The sequence below is a fragment of the Thunnus thynnus genome, chromosome 5 (genome assembly GCF_963924715.1).
Source record: "Thunnus thynnus chromosome 5, fThuThy2.1, whole genome shotgun sequence".
Lineage (NCBI taxonomy): Eukaryota > Metazoa > Chordata > Actinopteri > Scombriformes > Scombridae > Thunnus > Thunnus thynnus.
The window spans coordinates 29,740,822-29,760,735 of record NC_089521.1 but is presented as its reverse complement, the minus strand read 5'-3'; the positions used below and the strand labels follow the sequence as shown (position 1 = coordinate 29,760,735).

Sequence of the window (19,914 nt, the reverse complement as noted above, 5' to 3'; positions counted from 1 at the left end):
GTACACTCTCAAAACGCTGTATCATTATGACGTCTATTATTTAAGATATGTCTGTATTTTCAGCACTTATCTGACACCTTCAGTAGTGCCTAAACCGAGCAGGTAGGAGTTCAGCGTCTTGCTCGACGACACCTCAGCAGGACATATGGCTGCGGACTGTAAGTCTCTGTGAATCAGAAACTTTCCAGCAGGTGTTTTTCACACCTGACTCTGCCTCACTTTCTGTCTCTTTGCTTTTCCTTTGCAACGTCGTTATCAGTTGGGTTGTGCAACACGAGCTTGCAGATTCTGGGACATGAACAGTGGAGAGAGGTCGTATTAGTGAGTAATGTCAAGGATCTTTACTTTGCTATCGTATGAACTGGATATAAGAGATTACATTTTCAAATGTGTCGCAGATATATGTTGTCATAAGGACATTAGATCTATATGAGGAAAGAAAAAATGCAGAAAATGTTATCTGATGTCTGTTGGTCAATATTTAAACATTCTCATAGAGTACACTCACTAAAATGTGACTTTAAGAGGTAGAAGGCAAAAGTTGGCTATTTATGTCAAGTAAGTGTTTGATGCAGGTTTTCTGTTTGTTAGTGCAGGCATCACGTTTTTTTGGTGTATATCTCATTTTGAAAAGAAACTCTTCAAAACCACCAGATGTGCATTTTTGCTCTCTGACAGCTCAAGTTCTCTGGTCTGGAAGCTCTTCTCAGCTCACAAATAGAGTGCATGTATCCCTGGCAGCTGGTTTAAATTTAGCTCAGTGAAGCTGCCCGCTGATTACAGTGTTGCCCAAACAGTAACAAAGAGGATGAAGCTGAAACACAGTGTGGTCGGCCGTGACTTCCTGTTGAGCAGTGAGATTCCATTTTGAGCTGTTTACAGACTTCAGAGCAGCACCTCACGCCAGCTGAGAGTGGACAATGACCTACTATTGTTTCATTGTATTCTGTTTTATAAAATGTCTCAGAAACCATCCACACAACAAAAGAAGAAAAAGTAAAAAAATGTATCAATAAAACATACCATTTTGGTTAGAATGAAAACTCACATTTATTGGTGAGCACATTTCTGTAAAGAATCTTTAAAAACAAATATTACAGCAACAAGAAAGTGTTTTATTAGTCATAGACATGATGCAGAGCCATTTTTGTTGCTATAAAAACACCTTGTAAAAAAATAAAGACAACTATTTTGATAACAGATTAATCAATGAAGTCTTTCATTTAGTGAAATTATAAAACATTCTCTGGTGACAACTTCTCAAATGTGAGAATTTGCTGCTTTTCTGTGCTTCATATATATGTGCATTGAATATGTTTTGGACAAAAGAAGCATGTTGAAGATGTCACTTTGGGGTCTGTAAACTGGTGAAGGGCATTTTTCACTATGTACGATCAAACAATTTAACAAATCATTGAAAAATAACTGAAAGATGAATTAATACTGAAAATAATTCAGCCCTATGTTTTTACACAGACTCTTTATGGTGCTGTAATGAGCCCTCTATGTGTATAACATGTACAGTACAAGTCAAAAGTTTGGACACACTTTCCCATGAGAAAGTATGTCCAAACTTTTGACTAGTGCTGTAACCTATATGTAATACGACTGAATAAACCAAAACTAAAGCCGGCAGATATTGATCAACCTTCCTCTTTCTTGAGAACATGTGTTCTCTGAACACAGCTTCAGATGTGTCAAAAACATAAGAGTGCATGATGCAACTTTTCATCTGGTATCTTCAGGCTGGCGTGGCAACAGGACCAGCTGTTGACACACCTTCATCACCTTAAGCAAGGTCGTGGTCTGGACATGTGACCTGGCACATTTGGCCATAAAAGTCTGTGTTCGACCCCGCCACATTCACACTGTTGGTCATGATGAGGGGGCTGTTTGCATTCGCCGCGCTGTTTGTGGCCGTTTTCGGCAAGGAGACATTTGAGGGGTAAGTGGGCCTCTCAAAACCTCTCACTGGTGGATTTGTAGGGTGCAACTGAATAAAACTTTATGTTTGAACTGTGTATGTGAACTAATAATTACTGAACCTCTAATTCCAATAATAAAAGTTCTTCATTTATTGGCCTCCAACCAAATCTTAAAAGTTTAACCCTTGTTCCCACTTGAGGCCACCAAATTGTAAAAGTATTTAGTTCAGCTTGATGTGGAAGATAGAAGTCACACTGGGAATTAAACCTTGAATCCTGGGAAGTACATGATAAATCATCTTAGCGCTGGGTTCTTGAGTTGAGTAAAAGGTTGTAAAACTCTGGTGTTTCTTTTTGTTACAGACATCAGGTGCTTCGCATTACTGCAAAGGATGATGTCCAGCTGTCTCTTATCAAGACCATGGAGGACATGGTCGAGTTCGAGGTCAGCCATCGTCATCTGAAAATACTCTAAAATAAAATTCAAAGCCTCAAATAAGTGATATCCTTTTTCTTTATTATCTTTGTCTTTTTTTAATATAACAAAACAATTTGTTTTTAAGCACTTTAAGCACTAAATTGACACTTGATTTGACTTAATGTGTTGCATGATGTCTGTGTTTTCTTTCAGTTGGACTTCTGGAGGGACGTGACTGATTTGGCCATTCCTGTGGATGTCAGAGTTCCCTTCCACAGCCTGCAGTCTGTCAAAGTTTTTCTGGAGACCCAGGACATCGAGTACTCCATCATGATTGAAGACCTGCAGGTATGACGTAACAGCCTGGATCCTCAAGTCCAGGTTGAAATAGGAGCAGAATTTACTTTCCATCTGTATTTACCGCACCTGTTTTGATTTTTTAAATGTCAATCAGCTCAATGTAATCGCCTTATGGAATTTTTTTAAATAGCTTTGTTGATGTCTAACTCAAATATAAATGGTGTCTCTGGCCTGCAGATGATGCTGGATGAAGAGCAGGAGGAGATGGACTCTGCTGCTCGTGCTGCTGAGCCCAGAAACACTGACAGCTACGACTACGCCAGATACCACACCATCAGTGACGTGAGTACACAAACTCTGTATACACAAAGCAGCTGTTATCCAGTAAAAGTATACTGCTGCCTCAAACAGCATTCACTGAATACTTCTGATATAATCCTTGATTCTAATGTATAAAATGAAGATTTAGAAATTTAAAATCAGGGTACTTGTGAATGACATTCATTCTGGACACATGTAACACAAATCTATTTGTTTTTCACTCAGGTTTATTGTTCTGGCCCTGATTGCTTGCATTCAAAATCTGTTTGTTTTGAATCTTGTACCTGCATTATATTTGACTTCCATCTGAGCACAATCAGCACTTTTTTTCATGACAGTAGAGCAGTCACTGATTACTTGGCTTCTACTAGAAGCGTCTTTTAGATTATCTACAAGATTATTATAATAGCACAACAACAACAAATTAAGACTCAGTCAAGACACTACAGAGAATCTTTATAAAGACTGGGATTTTGTTTTTGGTTTAGATCTACAGTTTCCAGGACATGCTGGTGGCTGAGAATCCCCACATGGTCAGCAAGCTGGTGATTGGTCAGAGCTATGAAGGTCGTCCCCTGAATGTGCTCAAGGTAAACAAAAGAAATAAAGGCTGTACTATTGTGCTTCATAGAGAATAGTAGTATACGTAAAGCATTTTCTTAACGAAACAAAGAGAATTTATGAAGTATGTTTGTTTCTTAGTTCAGTACTGGTGGAACCAACCGTCCTGCCATCTGGATCGACACTGGAATCCACTCCAGAGAGTGGGTCACTCAGGCCAGTGGTACCTGGTTCGCCAAGAAGGTGCTTTAAATGACTCTTGGGTTGTTTTTTGTTTTCCCTAACTGTCTCTGCAGCTTCTGACCACTGATCTTCTGTACTGGAACTTGTGTCCTTTACATTTAGATTGTGACTGATTACGGCCGTGACCCTGCTCTCACCGCCATCCTCGACAATATGGACATCTTCCTGGAGATTGTGACCAACCCTGATGGCTATTACTTCACCCACAACACTGTGAGTCTCACATAGCAACAACTTCTTTTTCATAGAAGGATTTCTTAACCCTCTGTAGGGTTAGTTAAGTTCTCATGACTCTTGCAGCAAGAAGTGTCATGTGAAGAGTATTGCACCATTTGATATTGTATGTTCATGCACATCAAATATATACAGTAGAATTGGTAGATTTAAATTAGCTATATTGAAATAATAATTAGTAGTGTTAATAATGTTGACAACCAAAGAAAAAACACAAAAACAAAGCAGATGAAATACTGATGTTACAAGCCAAAGGTAAATAATAAGAAGAAGAAGAAGAGGAAGAAGGAGAAACAAACCGTGACTTGTTACTCTGATGATTCCAGAACCGCATGTGGCGTAAGACCAGGAAGCCCAACCGTGGCTCTAGCTGTGTCGGAGTCGATCCCAACAGGAACTGGAATGCTGGTTTTGGAGGTAATGTCTTTCTCTCTTTGTGGGAATATACCAATGCACCACATGCATTTCTCAGCATTCATTAAGCTCTAAACCTGTAGTCTAAAGCAGTGGTTCTCAACTTCTTACCCTATAGAGACCCCTAAGTGTGAGCAATACATGCTTTGGGCCCCATATATGTCAGATTACAACAAATTCAAATTCAAAATTTCAGTTTAATTTGTCACGTACACAGTTATACACAATATAATGTGTAGTGAAATGCCTTAGGTACCTGATCCGGCTCAAATTACGATAAAGTGAGTAAAAACAAAGTGATTAAAATTGGGAACAATGTATACACTCAGTAAATTGTAAATTTACTATAAAATAAAGTGAAATAAAATATAGAGTACATACATATAATATACATGATTTGATTTGTGAGCAGTTTGTGATTTTCTTTGTTAGATAGTGTGATGTACATGATTTTTGGAGGCCTAAAGAGGTTAAACTATCCAGTGTTTCACAAGAAAGAACCAAAGAAAAAAACAGAAAAGACTCATAAAATAAACGGATTTAGTGTTGTTTATTTCCTACACCAATATTTATCTCGTCACGCCCTAAATTAATCTGGTCTAATAATCTATCATGTTTTTGTTTTGTTCTGTCAAAATGGTCAAGGATTATATTATAGATAATTACTCTTTATTTTTAATTTGACCTTTATTTAAATTTTTGAACAATTTATTTTTGATGAGTAGAATTTTAGTGATGTGCATTGCTGTCTTTTTTTAACCAAATTTAAAAATAAAATCCTACACATCAAGAGTGTTGTGGCCAAAATGGCAGCACACCTGCACAGACTTGTCACAAAATGCTCTTCAAGAAGCTGAGGACACAATACTAATGACACATATAAGACTCTCACATACATATATCGGTGATTACGTTTTGTGGAGACCCTTGCACTATGTCTATTAGCATCTACTAAGCCACCATGGCAGTTTATTTTAATCATGCTGTGTGACTGCAGCAATCCTTTATAGACAGTGGCATCTGTTTCCCTGCTGTTTCTCTGATTCCGTTCTCATTATCTGTAGGAGCCGGCGCCAGCGGCAACCCCTGCTCAGAGACCTACCGCGGACCCAGTGCTCACTCTGAGTCTGAGGTCAAGTCCATTGTGGACTTTGTGAGGTCCCATGGCAACATCAAGGCCTTTATCTCCATCCATTCCTACTCCCAGATGCTCCTGTACCCTTACGGCTACACTAGGACTCCAGCCAGGGACCAGGTTGAGCTGGTAAAAAACACCATCTGCCTTTTTTGACTTCTTTACTCAGAATTTTAGTTGGTTGATCTCTTCTCTGGACTCTGTGCTTTTATAGTTCCTTTGCAGATTTGCTTGTAATGTTAGAAATGTAAGAATATGCAACAATAATATAACAAACAAAACATGAGAAAGTGTGAAGAGGCATCTGTATGTGATTATAGTAATCTCTCTCTGCAGCACAACCTGGCTAAGAGGGCTATCACTGACCTTGCCTCCATGTACGGTACTCGCTACAGATACGGCAGCATCATCACCACCATCTGTAAGTTTCAGCAACACTGTTATATATTGGTTTTACTTCATCCCACTTAATTCTCATTTTCAGCAAATGTCATTTCCTCCTCTTATTACTTTTAGTAGTGGTTGTACTTTAATCCCCTTTTAAACAGAGTAACTACAGATTAACTGAGTAACTGTTACTGATGATATATTACTCTCATATGTCCAAAACAACTTAGTGTATTCAACTTCCATAGGAACAAGAACTGGGTGTAATCAAAAGCAGAAATGTCAGTTTACAGTTTAGCAGAATAAATGCTTTCCAGCTCAGGGGATTTAGGGCATCCTCAGTGCTGAAGTGCCCTTTCTTACTTATTATTTACTGCTTTTGAAGCTTTGTATTTGTGTCACAAATCCCCAAAGTAACAACATCTGCAACTAGTTATGAGGTCCAGTGCAAAGTTAACATCCAACCAACAAAAACAGATCCTTGGGAGATGTTGTCATTTTGTGTGTTTGCCAACAGTAACTTAAGTATGAGTCTAATTTCTGATGAGGTTCTTTTTGATTTTATTCAAGCAGCTGTGAGGCACAGGAATCCGTTTTGTTTTTAGACCCTTTAGCACTTTGAAAACATCATCTTAGACCAAATTAAATGCTGAATTAAAGATTTGAGAGTAAACTCACTGACAAGCTTGATAATTAAAGGACAGGTTTACTATCCTCTTAAAACAATAGTCACGTGACCAAATGAACATTGACACATGTTTTTCTTGCTGTAATCATTCTTCCTGTTCATACTGGCCTATAGGATCCCTTCCTACTGCACTTTCAGTGTAAGTGATGGGGACAAAATCCACAGACTTCTGTGCAAATTGCATATAAACGTTTATTTGACACTAATATGAGGCTTCGGTTGTCCCAATTAGTCAAATCATGTCAATATCTTTCAAAATTACAGTCTTTTTAGTGGTAAATTCCTTCTTTTTGTTGTGATCCTTCCACTGCAGCTGAACAGCAAAAGATACAAAGACACTAAAAAAGAAATATTTTATTAAAAAGATTGTAAATGTGTAAGATATTCACTTTATTTGACTAACTCACGTGGCTGAAGCCTCATACCATCTGCAGTCAAACATTTCAATATATTTTTGCTTAAAACAAGGACTGTGGATTTTGGCCCCCATCCCGTACATTGAAAGCACATTCGGAGGGGATCCTCTAATGGTCAGAACAGGACGAATGATTACAGTGAACAAAACCTATTTCAATGTTCATATGGACACCTGACTATTGTTTTAAGACACACTTTAAAAAAATGTTCTGAACAATAAATGTCTCACTTGCAGACCAAGCCAGTGGTGGCACCATTGACTGGACTTACGACCAGGGCATCAAATACTCCTACACCTTCGAGCTGAGGGACACTGGTCGCTACGGATTCATCCTGCCAGCCAATCAGATCATCCCCACCGCCCAGGAGACTTGGCTGGCTCTGATGACCATCATGGATCACACCTTCAAGAACCCCTACTAAACTAATGTGTCTGTAAAAGTGGAAATCCCTGTGGAGAAACCACTGTAGGCAAATGTCATCCTTAAAATGTCATCTTTTAGACTAATGTCATCTTTATCATCATACTCCATGACTCTTAAAACATCATGAAAACCACAAACAGATAAATAAATGGGCTCACTGAGTGAAACTGTCTTGTTTGATCTGAATTTATTTCTCCCTGATCCTGTCACATTTCCTGTCAATCCCATTTTAAGTTTGAGTAAATATTTCTCATACTGAACGGAAGAAAATGAAACATTTCAAAATTGTTTTGTTTGTTTTTGTTGATACAAACATCAGCTACACAAGTACACATAAGCATAATTATAAAAACCTCACTGTTTTTACCTGCATTCTGTTCCAAAGGCATTTCCATCTTTTTTCATTCAGGTTTTTCTAAGTAAATGGGACCAGTAAGAGTTAGAAGTGGTTAGATTTCATCCAGCTGAATTAGAATAGGCTACAAAAGGCTACAAATTAGGAATTAGCAATACTGTTTTTCACATTTGGAAATTATAATTTTGTAACAGCTGTGTTATTTCCTTCTTCTCCTTTATGTTTTTGTGATAAACACATATATCTATGTGAAGGCCTCAACTAATCAGTTTGCGTGATCAAAACTTGCAGTACCTTGATCCATATAGTGCACACACACACAATCAGTCAAGTGCGAGTATAAAGGATGTAAAAATAGCACATAAAGGCAGCAGTTGCACCCCTCCGTTTAGGAATCACATTAAGACATCATGACAGGATGAAGCACTTTACAAAAACCCAGCAAAACTCTTCTTGTTTTCACAAAATGGATAAAAGTCTCTAACATTATGTGTACATACATTACATCTACTGTATTACAAATTTCATACTTTTGTCCAAATGTCAGGGTATTAATCTGAAATTAAATATTTTGGTTGTTGTAGTAAAATGTATGCTGTTCACAACTGGGTAAGAATGAAGATTAGAATATTGTAACCCTAGTTCTATAAGCACAAGCAGAGCAGAGCCCTTTACTGGACTTTATGGGTAAAACTCTCCTCCAATCATACGCACGCAATTGCCCACTGAAATTTGCATGTATGTAGCTGGCCAATCAGGACGCGCCTACCAATTACATGTGTCTCACACAGTATATATGGCGTCTTGCTGCCGTTCACATCCAGAAACCAACTCAGTGGATGGCGCAGGAGTGGCAGGGTCCATAGTCAGAGGGCTCCGCCTGTGCTTCCAGAACTAGGGTTACAATATCGTAATCTATGTTTTATGTTACGGGGGGGGGGGGTGTAGCACTAATGGTAGTTCCCACTGGGGGACAGAGTCACGCGTCACCAGGCAGGCATTGTCTCCTTTACTCCTGTAAGAAACGTTTCATGAGGGGGTGGGTGGAGACAGGTCTGTCACCAAAACACTCATGACAGGAGGAAATAGCTGCTGCATACACTTATAATAGTGGCATGAGACAACTCCTTTCCCACCAGATACTGTAGAAAGGAGAGAACCTCTCCCACTGCACATGTCAGGGGGTCTAATCTACTTTCCTCGCACCAGTGTTGGAATCTTTGCTTTGTAGCAAGCAATGGTGGATCTTGTTCTTGCTGCCTGGATGGTCTGCACCACTTGTGCAGACAGTCCAGCCCGCATCAGCTTGTCCCTCTCTGGAGCCAAGCCTTGAGACGTTGGCCCAATGTGGGCAGCGTACCTATCGAGTCTGCCTCCTTGGACAGGGCCCTCCAGACTTGGGGGATGGACCAGGGCTGGGCCACCCACATCTGGGTCATCTCTGCGTACCATGGCGCCAAACAGCGCTATCAGGCTATCAGGATGACTGACAAACCACTTTTGTCTCACTCTCTCCAGCAGCAGGGTAATGAGATGAAGAGGAGGAAATGTGTAAAGTAGCCTCCTTAGCCATGGCACGTGTGCAAACATGTCCACCCCCAGGAGTGGATTGTCTTGCAGTGTCAGGGAGAACCAGAAAGGGCAGTGGTTGTTGGTCCGATTGACAAACAGGCCCACTTCTGCTGTCCCAAACCAGTTCCAAATCTGCTGCACCACCTTGGGTTGCAGCCTCCACTCGTTTGCCAGAGGGCCACCTCTTGACATGAGGTCAGTGCCCCAGTTTTCCAGACCCGGAATGTGGAGGGTTCTCAGAGACAGAAAGCGTTCCCACAACCACAGGTTCTCCACATGAGTGAACAGGGCAGCAGATCAGACTCCACCCTGCCGTTGATGTAGGCAACCATGGTGTGATTGTCTGTTCTCACCAACACATGTCTCCCCTGAACCAGAGTCAGGAAGGGTCCTCCTGCACTGATGGGGGAACATTAACCATGCGTTGCTTGTGCCTCTTGTGATCCAAGTGCAGGTTGGTGAACCACCTTCTCAGGCAGTGTATATGCAGGAGCCCCAGTGGAATGAATGGATGGCCCACCGCCATGAGACCCAACATCTGCATGACAGACAGTTGATGGCAAAACCTATCTGGGCTAGGTACAGCACCAACTTGGCTGTCTAGAAAATGGCCCATTTCCTGGACCTGGCAAGGACAACAAAGTTGTCTAAGAAGGTCTTCATGCCCTTATTGCACAGCAATTGCAGCATCCACACACTTGCTGAATGTGCGGGGAGCCGGGGAGCAGCCAAACGGTAGCCTGTTGTACTTGTAGACTATCCCCTGAAAAGTGAAACACAGGAACTTCCTGTGTTTTGGAGCACAAGGGGTATGCAGCAGATGGCAGCTCAGCTGCACCTTCTACTCTTCCAGCCTCTTAAAGCATTGAGTGACAGAGGAAAAGGACCTGAAAAGACCATCTGGAGCTATGGTAGCTCCCAGGAGGTCATCTCTGTCCTCTCTCTGTGGGGCAGTGAGTCCCAGTCACACGTGATGTGAGCCCACTGTGGCAGGCGACATCAAACACCCTGTGGCAGTAGCAACTCCCCGAATCAGGTTATTCATCTGGCTGATGGTGTGGACTCCGGGCCCATTGAAAGTCTGTCCAGATTTTTACTGTTGCTGTATATTATGTAATACAACTGAATAAACCAAAACTAAACCCAGCAGACATTGATGAACTTTCCTCTTTCTTGAGAATATGTGTTCTCAAGCAAGTGTCAAAAACATAATAGTGCATGGTGCAACTTTTCATCTGTATCTTCAGGCTGGTGTAGCAACAGGATCAGCTGTTGACACACCTCCATCACCTTAAGCAAGGTTGTGGTTTGGACATGAGTCTTGCACATTCAGCTATAAAAGTCTGTGTTTGGCCCCACCAGATTCACACCGTTGGTCACAATGAGGGGGCTGCTTGCATTTGCCGTGCTGTTGGTGGCCGTTTTCGGCAAGAAGACCTTTAAGGGGTAAGTCAGCCTCTCAAAGCCTCTCGCTGGTGGATTTGTAGGGTGCAACTGAGTTTTGCACACTACAAATCCCCCAAAAAAGACTTAGTTTGAACTGTATATGTGATCTAATAATAATTGAACATCTAATTCCAATAATAAAAGTTCTTTATTTATTGGCCTCTTTTAAATCAGTTAATTACAACCAATAAAAGCTTGTTTAAATACTTGGAGTGATCAGTCCACCTTCATATTAAATGCAGTAATTTTTATTTTCTCAGGAACGTTACGTTTACAAAAGTCAGTACAGGAAACGCTGTGCAGTGGACAACATAGTATCTGCACAAGTAGACTCTAAAGGGTTAGTTCACTCAACATTTCAACTCTACATTTGGATTTATTTATCCAGATTTTGAGATATCGTTCTCTGAGATTTGTGCCTCCACCCCTAAAACAATGGAGGTGAATGAAATGTGATTTCTGAGACTCAAAACATTGAAAAAAAGTATTATTATTTTCAATCAACAGCAACATTTCTTCTTAGAAACAACGCCCCAATCAGGATAATCCACAGAACTCACTGAAAATGTTGTCACATGTTCTGTGAATAATCAAGAGTAACAGGGACACTATTCCTGAATTCTTTGAAGCTGCACTAACACTAGTCCTCCTAAAAACACTTATTAACGACAGAAATACAGCGATACGTCTTATTATATCAATTCATCACGTTAGCTGTTTATTACGGCTGATGAATATCTGGCTAGGTCATGCTGTTTGAGGAAGCTGAATGTGATTAAACCTGTTGCATATTAATTTATAATCTACATCTCCATCAGATACTAAGAGGATGAAATTTGGACATTTCAATTTACTTGTCTAATGATTAAGTCCTTCAGACATTCCAAATCATAAAAGTTTAAGCCTTGTTTCCACATGAGGCCACTAAATTGTAAAAGTATTATTTCAGCTTGATGTAGAAGATAAAAGCCACACTGGGAATTAAACCTCAAATCCTGGGAAACGCTTTGCTCTGCCAATCAAACTGGAGGCAATCAAAATCATAAATCATCACTCCTACTGTGTTATTGTGCAACTGCTGAATATGCAAGACAAGTCTGCCTTGAGAAATCTTACTTCACATCATGTGTGGAAACTTCACTTTTGTTCAGGGTTCTTGAGTTGAGTAGGAGTTGTAAAACTCTGGTGTCTCTCTTTGTTACAGACATCAGGTGCTTCGCATTACTGCAAAGGATGATGTCCAGCTGTCTGTTATCAAGACCATGGAGGACATGGTCGAGTTCGAGGTCAGCCATCGTCATCTGAAAACATAAAAATAAAATTCAAAGCTTCATATAAGTGATATCCTTTTTCTTTATTATCTTTATCTTCTTTTTTTAATATAACAAAACGATTTGTTTTTAAGCACTTTAAGCTCTAAATTGACACTTCATTTGACTTAATTTGTTGCATGATGTCTGTGTTTTCTTTCAGCTGGACTTCTGGAGGGATGTGACTGATTTGGCCACTCCTGTGGATGTCAGAGTTCCCTTCCACAGCCTGCAGTCTGTCAAAAATTTTCTGGAGACCCAGGACATCAAGTACTCCATCATGATTGAAGACCTGCAGGTATGAAGTCCAAGTCCTCAAGTCCAGGCTGAAATAGGAGCAGAATTTACTTTCCATCCTGTTTTAATTTTTCAAATGTCAATCAGCTTAATGTAATCGCCTAATGGAATTTTTTAAAATAGCTTTGTTGATGTCTAACTCAAATATAAATGGTGTCTCTGGCCTGCAGATGATGCTGGATGAGGAGCAGGAGGAGATGGAATCTGCTGCTCGTGTTGCTGAGCCCAGAAACACTGACAGCTACGACTACGCCAGATACCACACCATCAGTGACGTGAGTACACAAACTCTGTATACACAAAGCAGCTGTTTTCCAGTAAAAGTATACTGCTGCCTCAAACAGCATTCACTGAATACTTCTGATATAATCCTTGATTCTAATGTATAAAATGAAGATTTAGAAATTTTCAAATCAGGGTATTTGTGAATGACATTTCTAAAATTTACCACATCGAATTACAGACTTTATTCATTTGTCTAATTGAGGTTGTAAATTCAGGAATGTCAGTCGACTTATCCACAAAAATTGTCAGTATTTTTTCAATTCAGTGTAATTTCACCTAAACTTTGAACGAGATGACAGCAACAAGTAATAGAAATAGAAGAATGATTCTGCATGCAAAACGAAAAGGCTAGAACAGAGGATATAGTTAAAAAAAAATAAAGAAATAAAAGTGCAGCTTTTAGTTTATATGTACTTCCATGTTATGGACACATGGGAAAAATTATTTCTATTTTTACTTTAACTCAAATTTTTTGTTCTAGTCCTGCATCGTCCCTGGTTCCATTCTGGCTGGGAACCCTTGTTGTATGTCATGACCCTCTATCTCCCCTTCTGTCCTGTCTGCTTCTCCACTATTAATTGTCCATTAAAGGCCAAAATGCCCAACAAACATATCTTAAAATATTCAAAAATTCAAAATCTGTTTGCTTTGAGTATTGTATCTGTGTTATATTTGACTTCCATCTGAGCACTTTTTTTCATGACAGTAGAGCAGTCACTGATGACTTTGCTTCTACGAGAAGCATCTTTTAGATTATCTACAAGATTATTATAATAACACAACAACAAGAAATTTAGACTCAGTCAAGACGCTACAGAGAATCTTTATAAAGACTGGGATTTTGTCTTTGGTTTAGATCTACAGTTTCCAGGACATGCTGGTGGCTGAGAATCCCAAACTGGTCAGCAAGCTGGTGATTGGTCAGAGCTTTGAGGGTCGTCCCCTGAATGTGCTCAAGGTAAACAAAAGAAATAAAGGCTGTACTATTGTGCTTCATAGAGAATAGTAGTATACGTAAAGCATTTTCTTGACATAATGAAGATTCATGCATGATTGTTAATATTTTTTTTTAGAATTTCACCATTTATGAAGTATGTTAGTATGTTTGCTCATTTATTCTTTGTATGTCTGCATGTTTCCTTTTTCTGTTTCTTAGTTCAGCACTGGTGGAACCAACCGTCCTGCCATCTGGATCGACACTGGAATCCACTCCAGAGAGTGGGTCACTCAGGCCAGTGGTACCTGGTTCGCCAAGAAGGTGCTTTAAATGACTCTTGGGTTGTTTTTTGTTTCCTCTAACCGTCTCTGCAGCTTTTGATCTTCTGCACTGGAACTTGTGTCCTTTACATTTAGATTGCGACTGATTTTGGCCGTGACCCTACTCTCACCGCCATCCTTAACAGGATGGACATCTTTGTGGAGATTGTGACCAACCCTGATGGTTACTACTACACCCACAACACTGTGAGTCTCACATAGCAAACAACTTCTTTTTACTGATTGAGATATTTATTCATGTAAGATTTCTTAACCGTCGGTAGATCCTCAAAATCTTATGACTCTTGCAACAAGAAGTGTCATGTGAATGAGTATTGCACCATTTGATATTGTATGTTCATGTACATCAGATATATACAGTAAAACTAGTAGATTATATCAGTTTGTCATGATTTGGCAGGCAAGTGGACCCAAGAACAGCAGGCACGGGAACTGAAATATAATTTTTTTTAATTCTGAGATTGTGCAGGCAAAAACAAAAGCTGGCAGATCAAAGTGAAGGAGAAAACAGAACAAAGGATCCAACAAAGACTGAACTGAAAACCAGGGATCAAATACATACTGAACTAATGAGGGAATGGGGAACAGGTGACTGGATAAGGCAACAGGCAAGGATCTGATAGACTAGGGTAAACACAGGGGAACTGACACACACAAAACCATAGCAGACCACACATGAAACATAACCCGAATACACAACACTTCAATCACCTCCATCTGCAGAAAAAACAAAGCCAAAAACCCCAAGACACAAATATTATATATAGTAAAAATAATTAGCAGTGATAATAATGTCAACAACCAAAGAAAAAAAAGAAGAAAAAAAAGACAAAGCAGATGAAATACTAAAGTTACAAGCCAAAGGTAAATAATAATAACAATAAGAAACAAACTGATGTTACTCTAATGTTTCCAGGACCGTTTGTGGCGTAAGACCAGGAAGCCCGACCCCGGCTCTGGATGTGTTGGAGTCGATCCCAACAGGAACTGGGATGCTGGTTTTGGAGGTAATGTCTTTCTCTCTTTGCTGGAATATACCAAGGCACCACGTGCATTTCTCAGCATTCATTAAGCTCTAAACCTGTAGTCTAAAGCAGTGGTTATCAACTTCTTTCCGTATAGAGACCCTTAAATGTGAAGCAATATATCCTTTGGGCCCCATATGTCTCAGCTTACATGTCTATGATTCAAAACTCAGATTTAATTTGTCACATACCTAGTTATAGTCAGTACAATGTATACTGAAATGCCTTAGGTAAGTTTTGATGTGTAGAATTTTAGTGATGTGCATTGCTGTCTTTCAGCGTCTTTCCAGATTACATCAAGTTACCAAATTTTAAAATCCTACACATCAGGAGAGTTGTGGCCAAAATGGCAGCACAACTGCACAGACTTGTCACAAAATGCTCTTCAGGAAGCTGAGGACACAATACTAATGACACATATAAGACTCTCACATACATATTTTTGTGATTGCGTTTTATGGAGACCCTACTATCTGTACTACTACATTAGCATCTACTAAGTCACCATGACAGTTAATTTTTATTATGCCGAGTGACTACAGCAATCCTTTATAGACAGTGGCATCTGTTTCCTTGCTGTTTCTTTAATTCTGCTCTGATCATGTATAGGACCCGGGGCCAGCAACAACCCCTGCTCAGACATCTACCATGGACCCAGGGCTCACTCTGAGTCTGAGGTCAAGTCCATTGTGGACTTTGTGAAATCCAATGGCAACATCAAGGCCTTTATTTCCATCCATTCCTACTCCCAGTTGCTCCTGTACCCTTTCGGCTACACTAGAACTCCAGCCAGGGACCGGGCCGAGCTGGTAAAAAACTTTACTCAGAATTTTAGTTGGTTGATCTCTTCTCTGGGCTCTGTGCTTTTATAGTTCCTTTGCAGATTTGCTTGTAATGTTAGAAATGTAAGAATATGCAACAATAATATAACAAACAAAACATGAGAAACTGTGAAGAGTCATCTGTATGTGATTATAGTAATCTCTCTCTGCAGCACCGTCTGGCCCGGAGGGCTACCAGAGACCTTGCCTCCCTGTACGGTACTCGCTACAGATACGGCAGCATCATCACCACCATCTGTAAGTTTCACCAACACTGTTATACATTGGTTTTACTTCATCCCACTTAATTCTCATCATCAGTAAATGTCAATTTCCTCCTCTTATTACTTTTAGTAGTGGTTGTACTTTAATCCCCTATTAAAAAGAGTAACTACAGATTAACTGATTAATTAACTGTTAATGATGATATATTACTCTCATATGTCCAAAACAACTTAGTGCAGAAATGTCAGTTTAGCAGAATAAATGCTTTCCAGCTCAGGGGATTTAGGGCATCCTCAGTACTGAAGTGCCTTTTCTTACTTATTATTTACTGCCTTTGAAGCTTTGTATTTGTGTCACAAATCCCAAAAGTAACAACATCTGCAACTAGTTATGAGGTCCAATGCAAAGTATCCAACCACAAGTACAGAAACACAAAGACTTAAGTATGAGTCTAAAGTCTGATGAAGTTCTTTTTTTATTTTATTCAAGCAGCTGTGAGGCACAGGACTCCATTTTGTTTTTAGACCCTTTAGCACTTTGAAAACATCATTTCAGACCAAACTAACAAGCTGGATAATTAAAGGACAAGTTTACAATTTTTCCTCCTAAAACAATAGTCAGGTGACCAAATGAACACTGACACTTGTTTTTCTTGCTGTAATCATTCTTCCTGTTCATACTGGCCATCAGAAGATCCCTTTATTAATGCGTTTTCATTGCAAGTGATGGGGGACAGAACCCACAGTCCTCCTTCTGTGCAAAAATGTATTTAAAACTTTATTTGAAGCTAATATGAAACTTCAGTTGTTCCAATTAGTCAAATCAACTCAATATTTTTCAAAACACAGTCTTTTAACATCCAAAATCTCTCGCGCAAAGACACAAAGAGGGAGTGTTTTACTAAATAGATTGTAACTATGGAAGATATCCACTTTATTTGACTAACTCACATATTATATTCAGATAAACTTTCAAATACATTTTTGCTTAAAATTGGCTCCCATCACTTACATTGAAAGCGCATTTGGAGTGGATCCTCTAATGGTCAGTATGAACAGGACGAATGATTTCAATGTTCATATGGACGCCTGACTATTGTTTTAAGACTGACTTGAAAAATTGCAAACCTGTCCTATAAGTAAAGCAATCAGTCTGCAATGCTGTAATATGCTGTAATAATAATAAAAAAAAGTACATATAGTGGCTTTAACTGTGAAAGCCTCTTTGAGATATTCACAAGTTAAGCTGCTTATTTCATACCTGAAGTATAATCTTCGGAACAATAACTGTCTCACTTGCAGACCAAGCCAGCGGTGGCACCATTGACTGGACTTACAACCAGGGCATCAAGTACTCCTACGCCTTCGAGCTGAGGGACACTGGTCGTTTTGGCTTCATCCTGCCAGCCAATCAGATCATCCCCACCGCCCAGGAGACTTGGCTGGGTCTGATGACCATCATGGATCACACCTTCAAGAACCCCTACTAAACTAATGTGTCTGTAAAAGTGGAAATCCCTGTAGACAAACCACTGTAGGCAAATGTCATCTTTAAAATGTCATCTTTTAGACTAATGTCATCTTTATCATCATACTCCACGACTCTTAAAACATCATCAAAACCACAAACCATTTCTTTATGATTATGAAGTCTTTTACTTTGTCGCAAGTTTACACACATTTATGCACCTTCTATGTCTCTGTCTGCATTATTTTCACATCCTGTAAACCTCAATATCTGCCTGCTTTTTTTAAGAGATTTTAATCCAAAATACATTGCATAGATTTGGTTGTAGCAAAGAGTGAAACTGTCTTGTTTAATCTGAATTTATTTCTTCCTGATCCTGTCACATTTCCCGTTAATCCCATTTTAATTTAGAGAAAAATATTTCTCATACTGAACGGAAAATGATGAATGAATTATTTGTTTTTAACTATAACTGCTACATTATTCAACATTTAATCACAAAATTTTATCCTTGTTTTTATTTTTTTATTTCAATTTTATCAGTCAGAAATAGGCTATTTTCCCCTCTGTCACCATGTTAAGGTTTTCTTTTAATGATATCTTTATCATTTCCCAACACAAAAACATGAATGTTTCCTTGATAACTAAACAATATGATAGGTTAAAATTAAGGCCATCAGTCTTAATTATTTTTCCTTTTATTCAGAGAAATAAAATTATTTTTGTCAGGTTTTGATAGTGGTAGGCTATAGCGGTGCATTGTGTTGTGGGCAGACTTGGCATGTTGACTACTGTTTTGGATTGTCTGCCGTCACTGGGTTTCATTCCATCTAAACGCCTCTATCCCTGTTGAGAAAAGGCATTTTATAGCCTGTGATTGTAAAATGTGAAGTTGCTCATTAAATTTTATATTTCCACAAACATGTGGCTGATGATATTTAGTATGAAATCATCTTTATTAAAACATAGAGTATTCCTCAATTAATATTAATCCACATAATCCAATAAAACTCCTCTTCCTACTAAATAACTAAATATAATTAAAGCGTGGGATGTGGATATCAGTAGCGTCAGTGGTGTATGATGTGCATGGATGTAAGATGTGTGTGTGAGTGTTGTAAGGTGCAAGAAAATAAAACATAACAAAGCTACAGCAACATAACTATCCCAAACCAACCACAGTGTGTTTGCGTCTGTGCGAGTGCATCAAATCTTGTACCATGGCCATATACATGGGATGAAGATGGATTTATCACACCGGACTTTACATTTCACATCCCTGATTTTAATCCTTGCACCTGTCACTTTCATACATTTCATCGAACTGAACTTTAGATTGTGCATTGTATTCAGCCCTAACCCTAACCCCTAACCCCTAACCCTAACCCTAACCCTAACCCCAACCCAGGCACTTCAGGCCGTCCTCCAAGCTTGTAGTAATGCCCTAAATGGTCAGCAGTATTGCAGTCTCTGAAGGTGACTCATTTTGGTCACTATTTCCACTAAAAAACAAACAAACAAACAAAAAAAGCACTGATATTTTTAAAAACTACAATTCCCTAGAGCCTCGCCATGCAGCTTGATACAAATCTACACCACAGTTGAAGATCTTCTGGTTTGTAAAACAGGTTGTAAAACAATAGATCTACTGAATATATCTAGTACAGCTGAACCAGTAATTACACTGCATCTAGAAGTTCTATGTTAAGAAAAAGTAAAGATGTTTGTTTATTTCAGATAAACAAGACAAACGTGCCAACCGCCCACAACATGAGCCACGCCGTCCAGTGTGGTGTCTGCGCACCAACATTTTATTGTGGCGACAAGGTTGTTTTAGTTTAAATGGTGGGGAAGCAGTTCGCTGTTGCTTGCTGACCGTCCTTCACATGAGCCAGAAGTGTTAACAAAAGGTGTTCTGACAGGAACTGCTCTACCACTTTGTATTTAAGGTTAAATCTTGTCATTAAATGTTGAGTAATGTAGAGGTTATAGTTTAAAAGCAAATAACAAATGAGAAAAAACAATGTGTACATGTACATGGATGTATAGATTGTTTTTTGTGACCACTGGGTTGGAAAACCTCATGATTTTTACCTAGGTCCTGTTCCAAGGTTCATTCAGGTTTTTCTATTTTCAGTAAATGGGACCAGTTGGGAGTTAGAGGTTGTTAGATTTGATCCAGCTGAATTAGAATAGTTCCTCTCTAAAAAGGAGGTTGTTCAGGCGGTTTTAATTAAAAGTTAAAGAACAAAATAAGATCCTGTACAAATTTCAAACTCTAATGTTAGTAAATGAAAGTTCATTTAATATTTTGTTCTGTTAATATTTCAAAACTGTCTTGGTAGACAAAGAAACAACTCCAATA

The 19,914-nt window shown here is 39.1% G+C and overlaps 2 protein-coding genes across 3 annotated transcripts; both read left to right on the top strand.

Annotated features, from left to right (window-relative positions):
• Positions 1-29: 29 nt before the first annotated feature.
• On the top strand, positions 30-7,635 carry LOC137183503 (carboxypeptidase A1-like). Of its 2 annotated transcripts, none has more exons than XM_067590624.1 (12): positions 30-158; positions 1,746-1,945; positions 2,289-2,370; positions 2,557-2,691; positions 2,881-2,985; positions 3,453-3,554; positions 3,667-3,768; positions 3,871-3,981; positions 4,329-4,419; positions 5,481-5,680; positions 5,888-5,972; positions 7,279-7,635. In XM_067590624.1, the coding sequence occupies exons 2-12, from the start codon at positions 1,878-1,880 to the stop codon at positions 7,464-7,466; spliced, it is 1,269 nt and encodes a 422-aa protein (XP_067446725.1). In that variant the 5' UTR covers positions 30-158; positions 1,746-1,877; the 3' UTR covers positions 7,467-7,635. The 2 variants fall into 2 exon arrangements, with proteins under 2 accessions (XP_067446725.1, XP_067446726.1); XM_067590625.1 differs by lacking the exon at positions 30-158 and adding an exon at positions 275-321.
• A 3,064-nt stretch (positions 7,636-10,699) lies between these two features.
• Positions 10,700-17,947, top strand: LOC137183504 (carboxypeptidase A1-like). The gene is made up of 11 exons (XM_067590626.1): positions 10,700-10,841; positions 12,046-12,127; positions 12,315-12,449; positions 12,619-12,723; positions 13,590-13,691; positions 13,890-13,991; positions 14,087-14,197; positions 14,928-15,018; positions 15,646-15,845; positions 16,031-16,115; positions 17,384-17,947. The coding sequence occupies exons 1-11, from the start codon at positions 10,777-10,779 to the stop codon at positions 17,569-17,571; spliced, it is 1,266 nt and encodes a 421-aa protein (XP_067446727.1). The 5' UTR covers positions 10,700-10,776; the 3' UTR covers positions 17,572-17,947.
• The last annotated feature ends 1,967 nt before the right edge of the window (positions 17,948-19,914 follow it).

What these genes read in the sequence shown, in the direction of transcription:
- LOC137183503 (XM_067590624.1), top strand. Translation starts at nt 1,878, where the DNA reads ATGATGAGGGGGCTGTTTGCATTCGCCGCGCTGTTTGTGGCCGTTTTC. An exon ending in GGCAAGGAGACATTTGAGGG is followed by an intron (nt 1,946 to 2,288) that starts GTAAGTGGGCCT and finishes TTTTTGTTACAG; the next exon opens with ACATCAGGTGCTTCGCATTA. An exon ending in ATTACTTCACCCACAACACT is followed by an intron (nt 3,982 to 4,328) that starts GTGAGTCTCACA and finishes TGATGATTCCAG; the next exon opens with AACCGCATGTGGCGTAAGAC.
- LOC137183504 (XM_067590626.1), top strand. Translation starts at nt 10,777, where the DNA reads ATGAGGGGGCTGCTTGCATTTGCCGTGCTGTTGGTGGCCGTTTTCGGC. An exon ending in AGGACATGGTCGAGTTCGAG is followed by an intron (nt 12,128 to 12,314) that starts GTCAGCCATCGT and finishes GTTTTCTTTCAG; the next exon opens with CTGGACTTCTGGAGGGATGT. An exon ending in GTACCTGGTTCGCCAAGAAG is followed by an intron (nt 13,992 to 14,086) that starts GTGCTTTAAATG and finishes CTTTACATTTAG; the next exon opens with ATTGCGACTGATTTTGGCCG.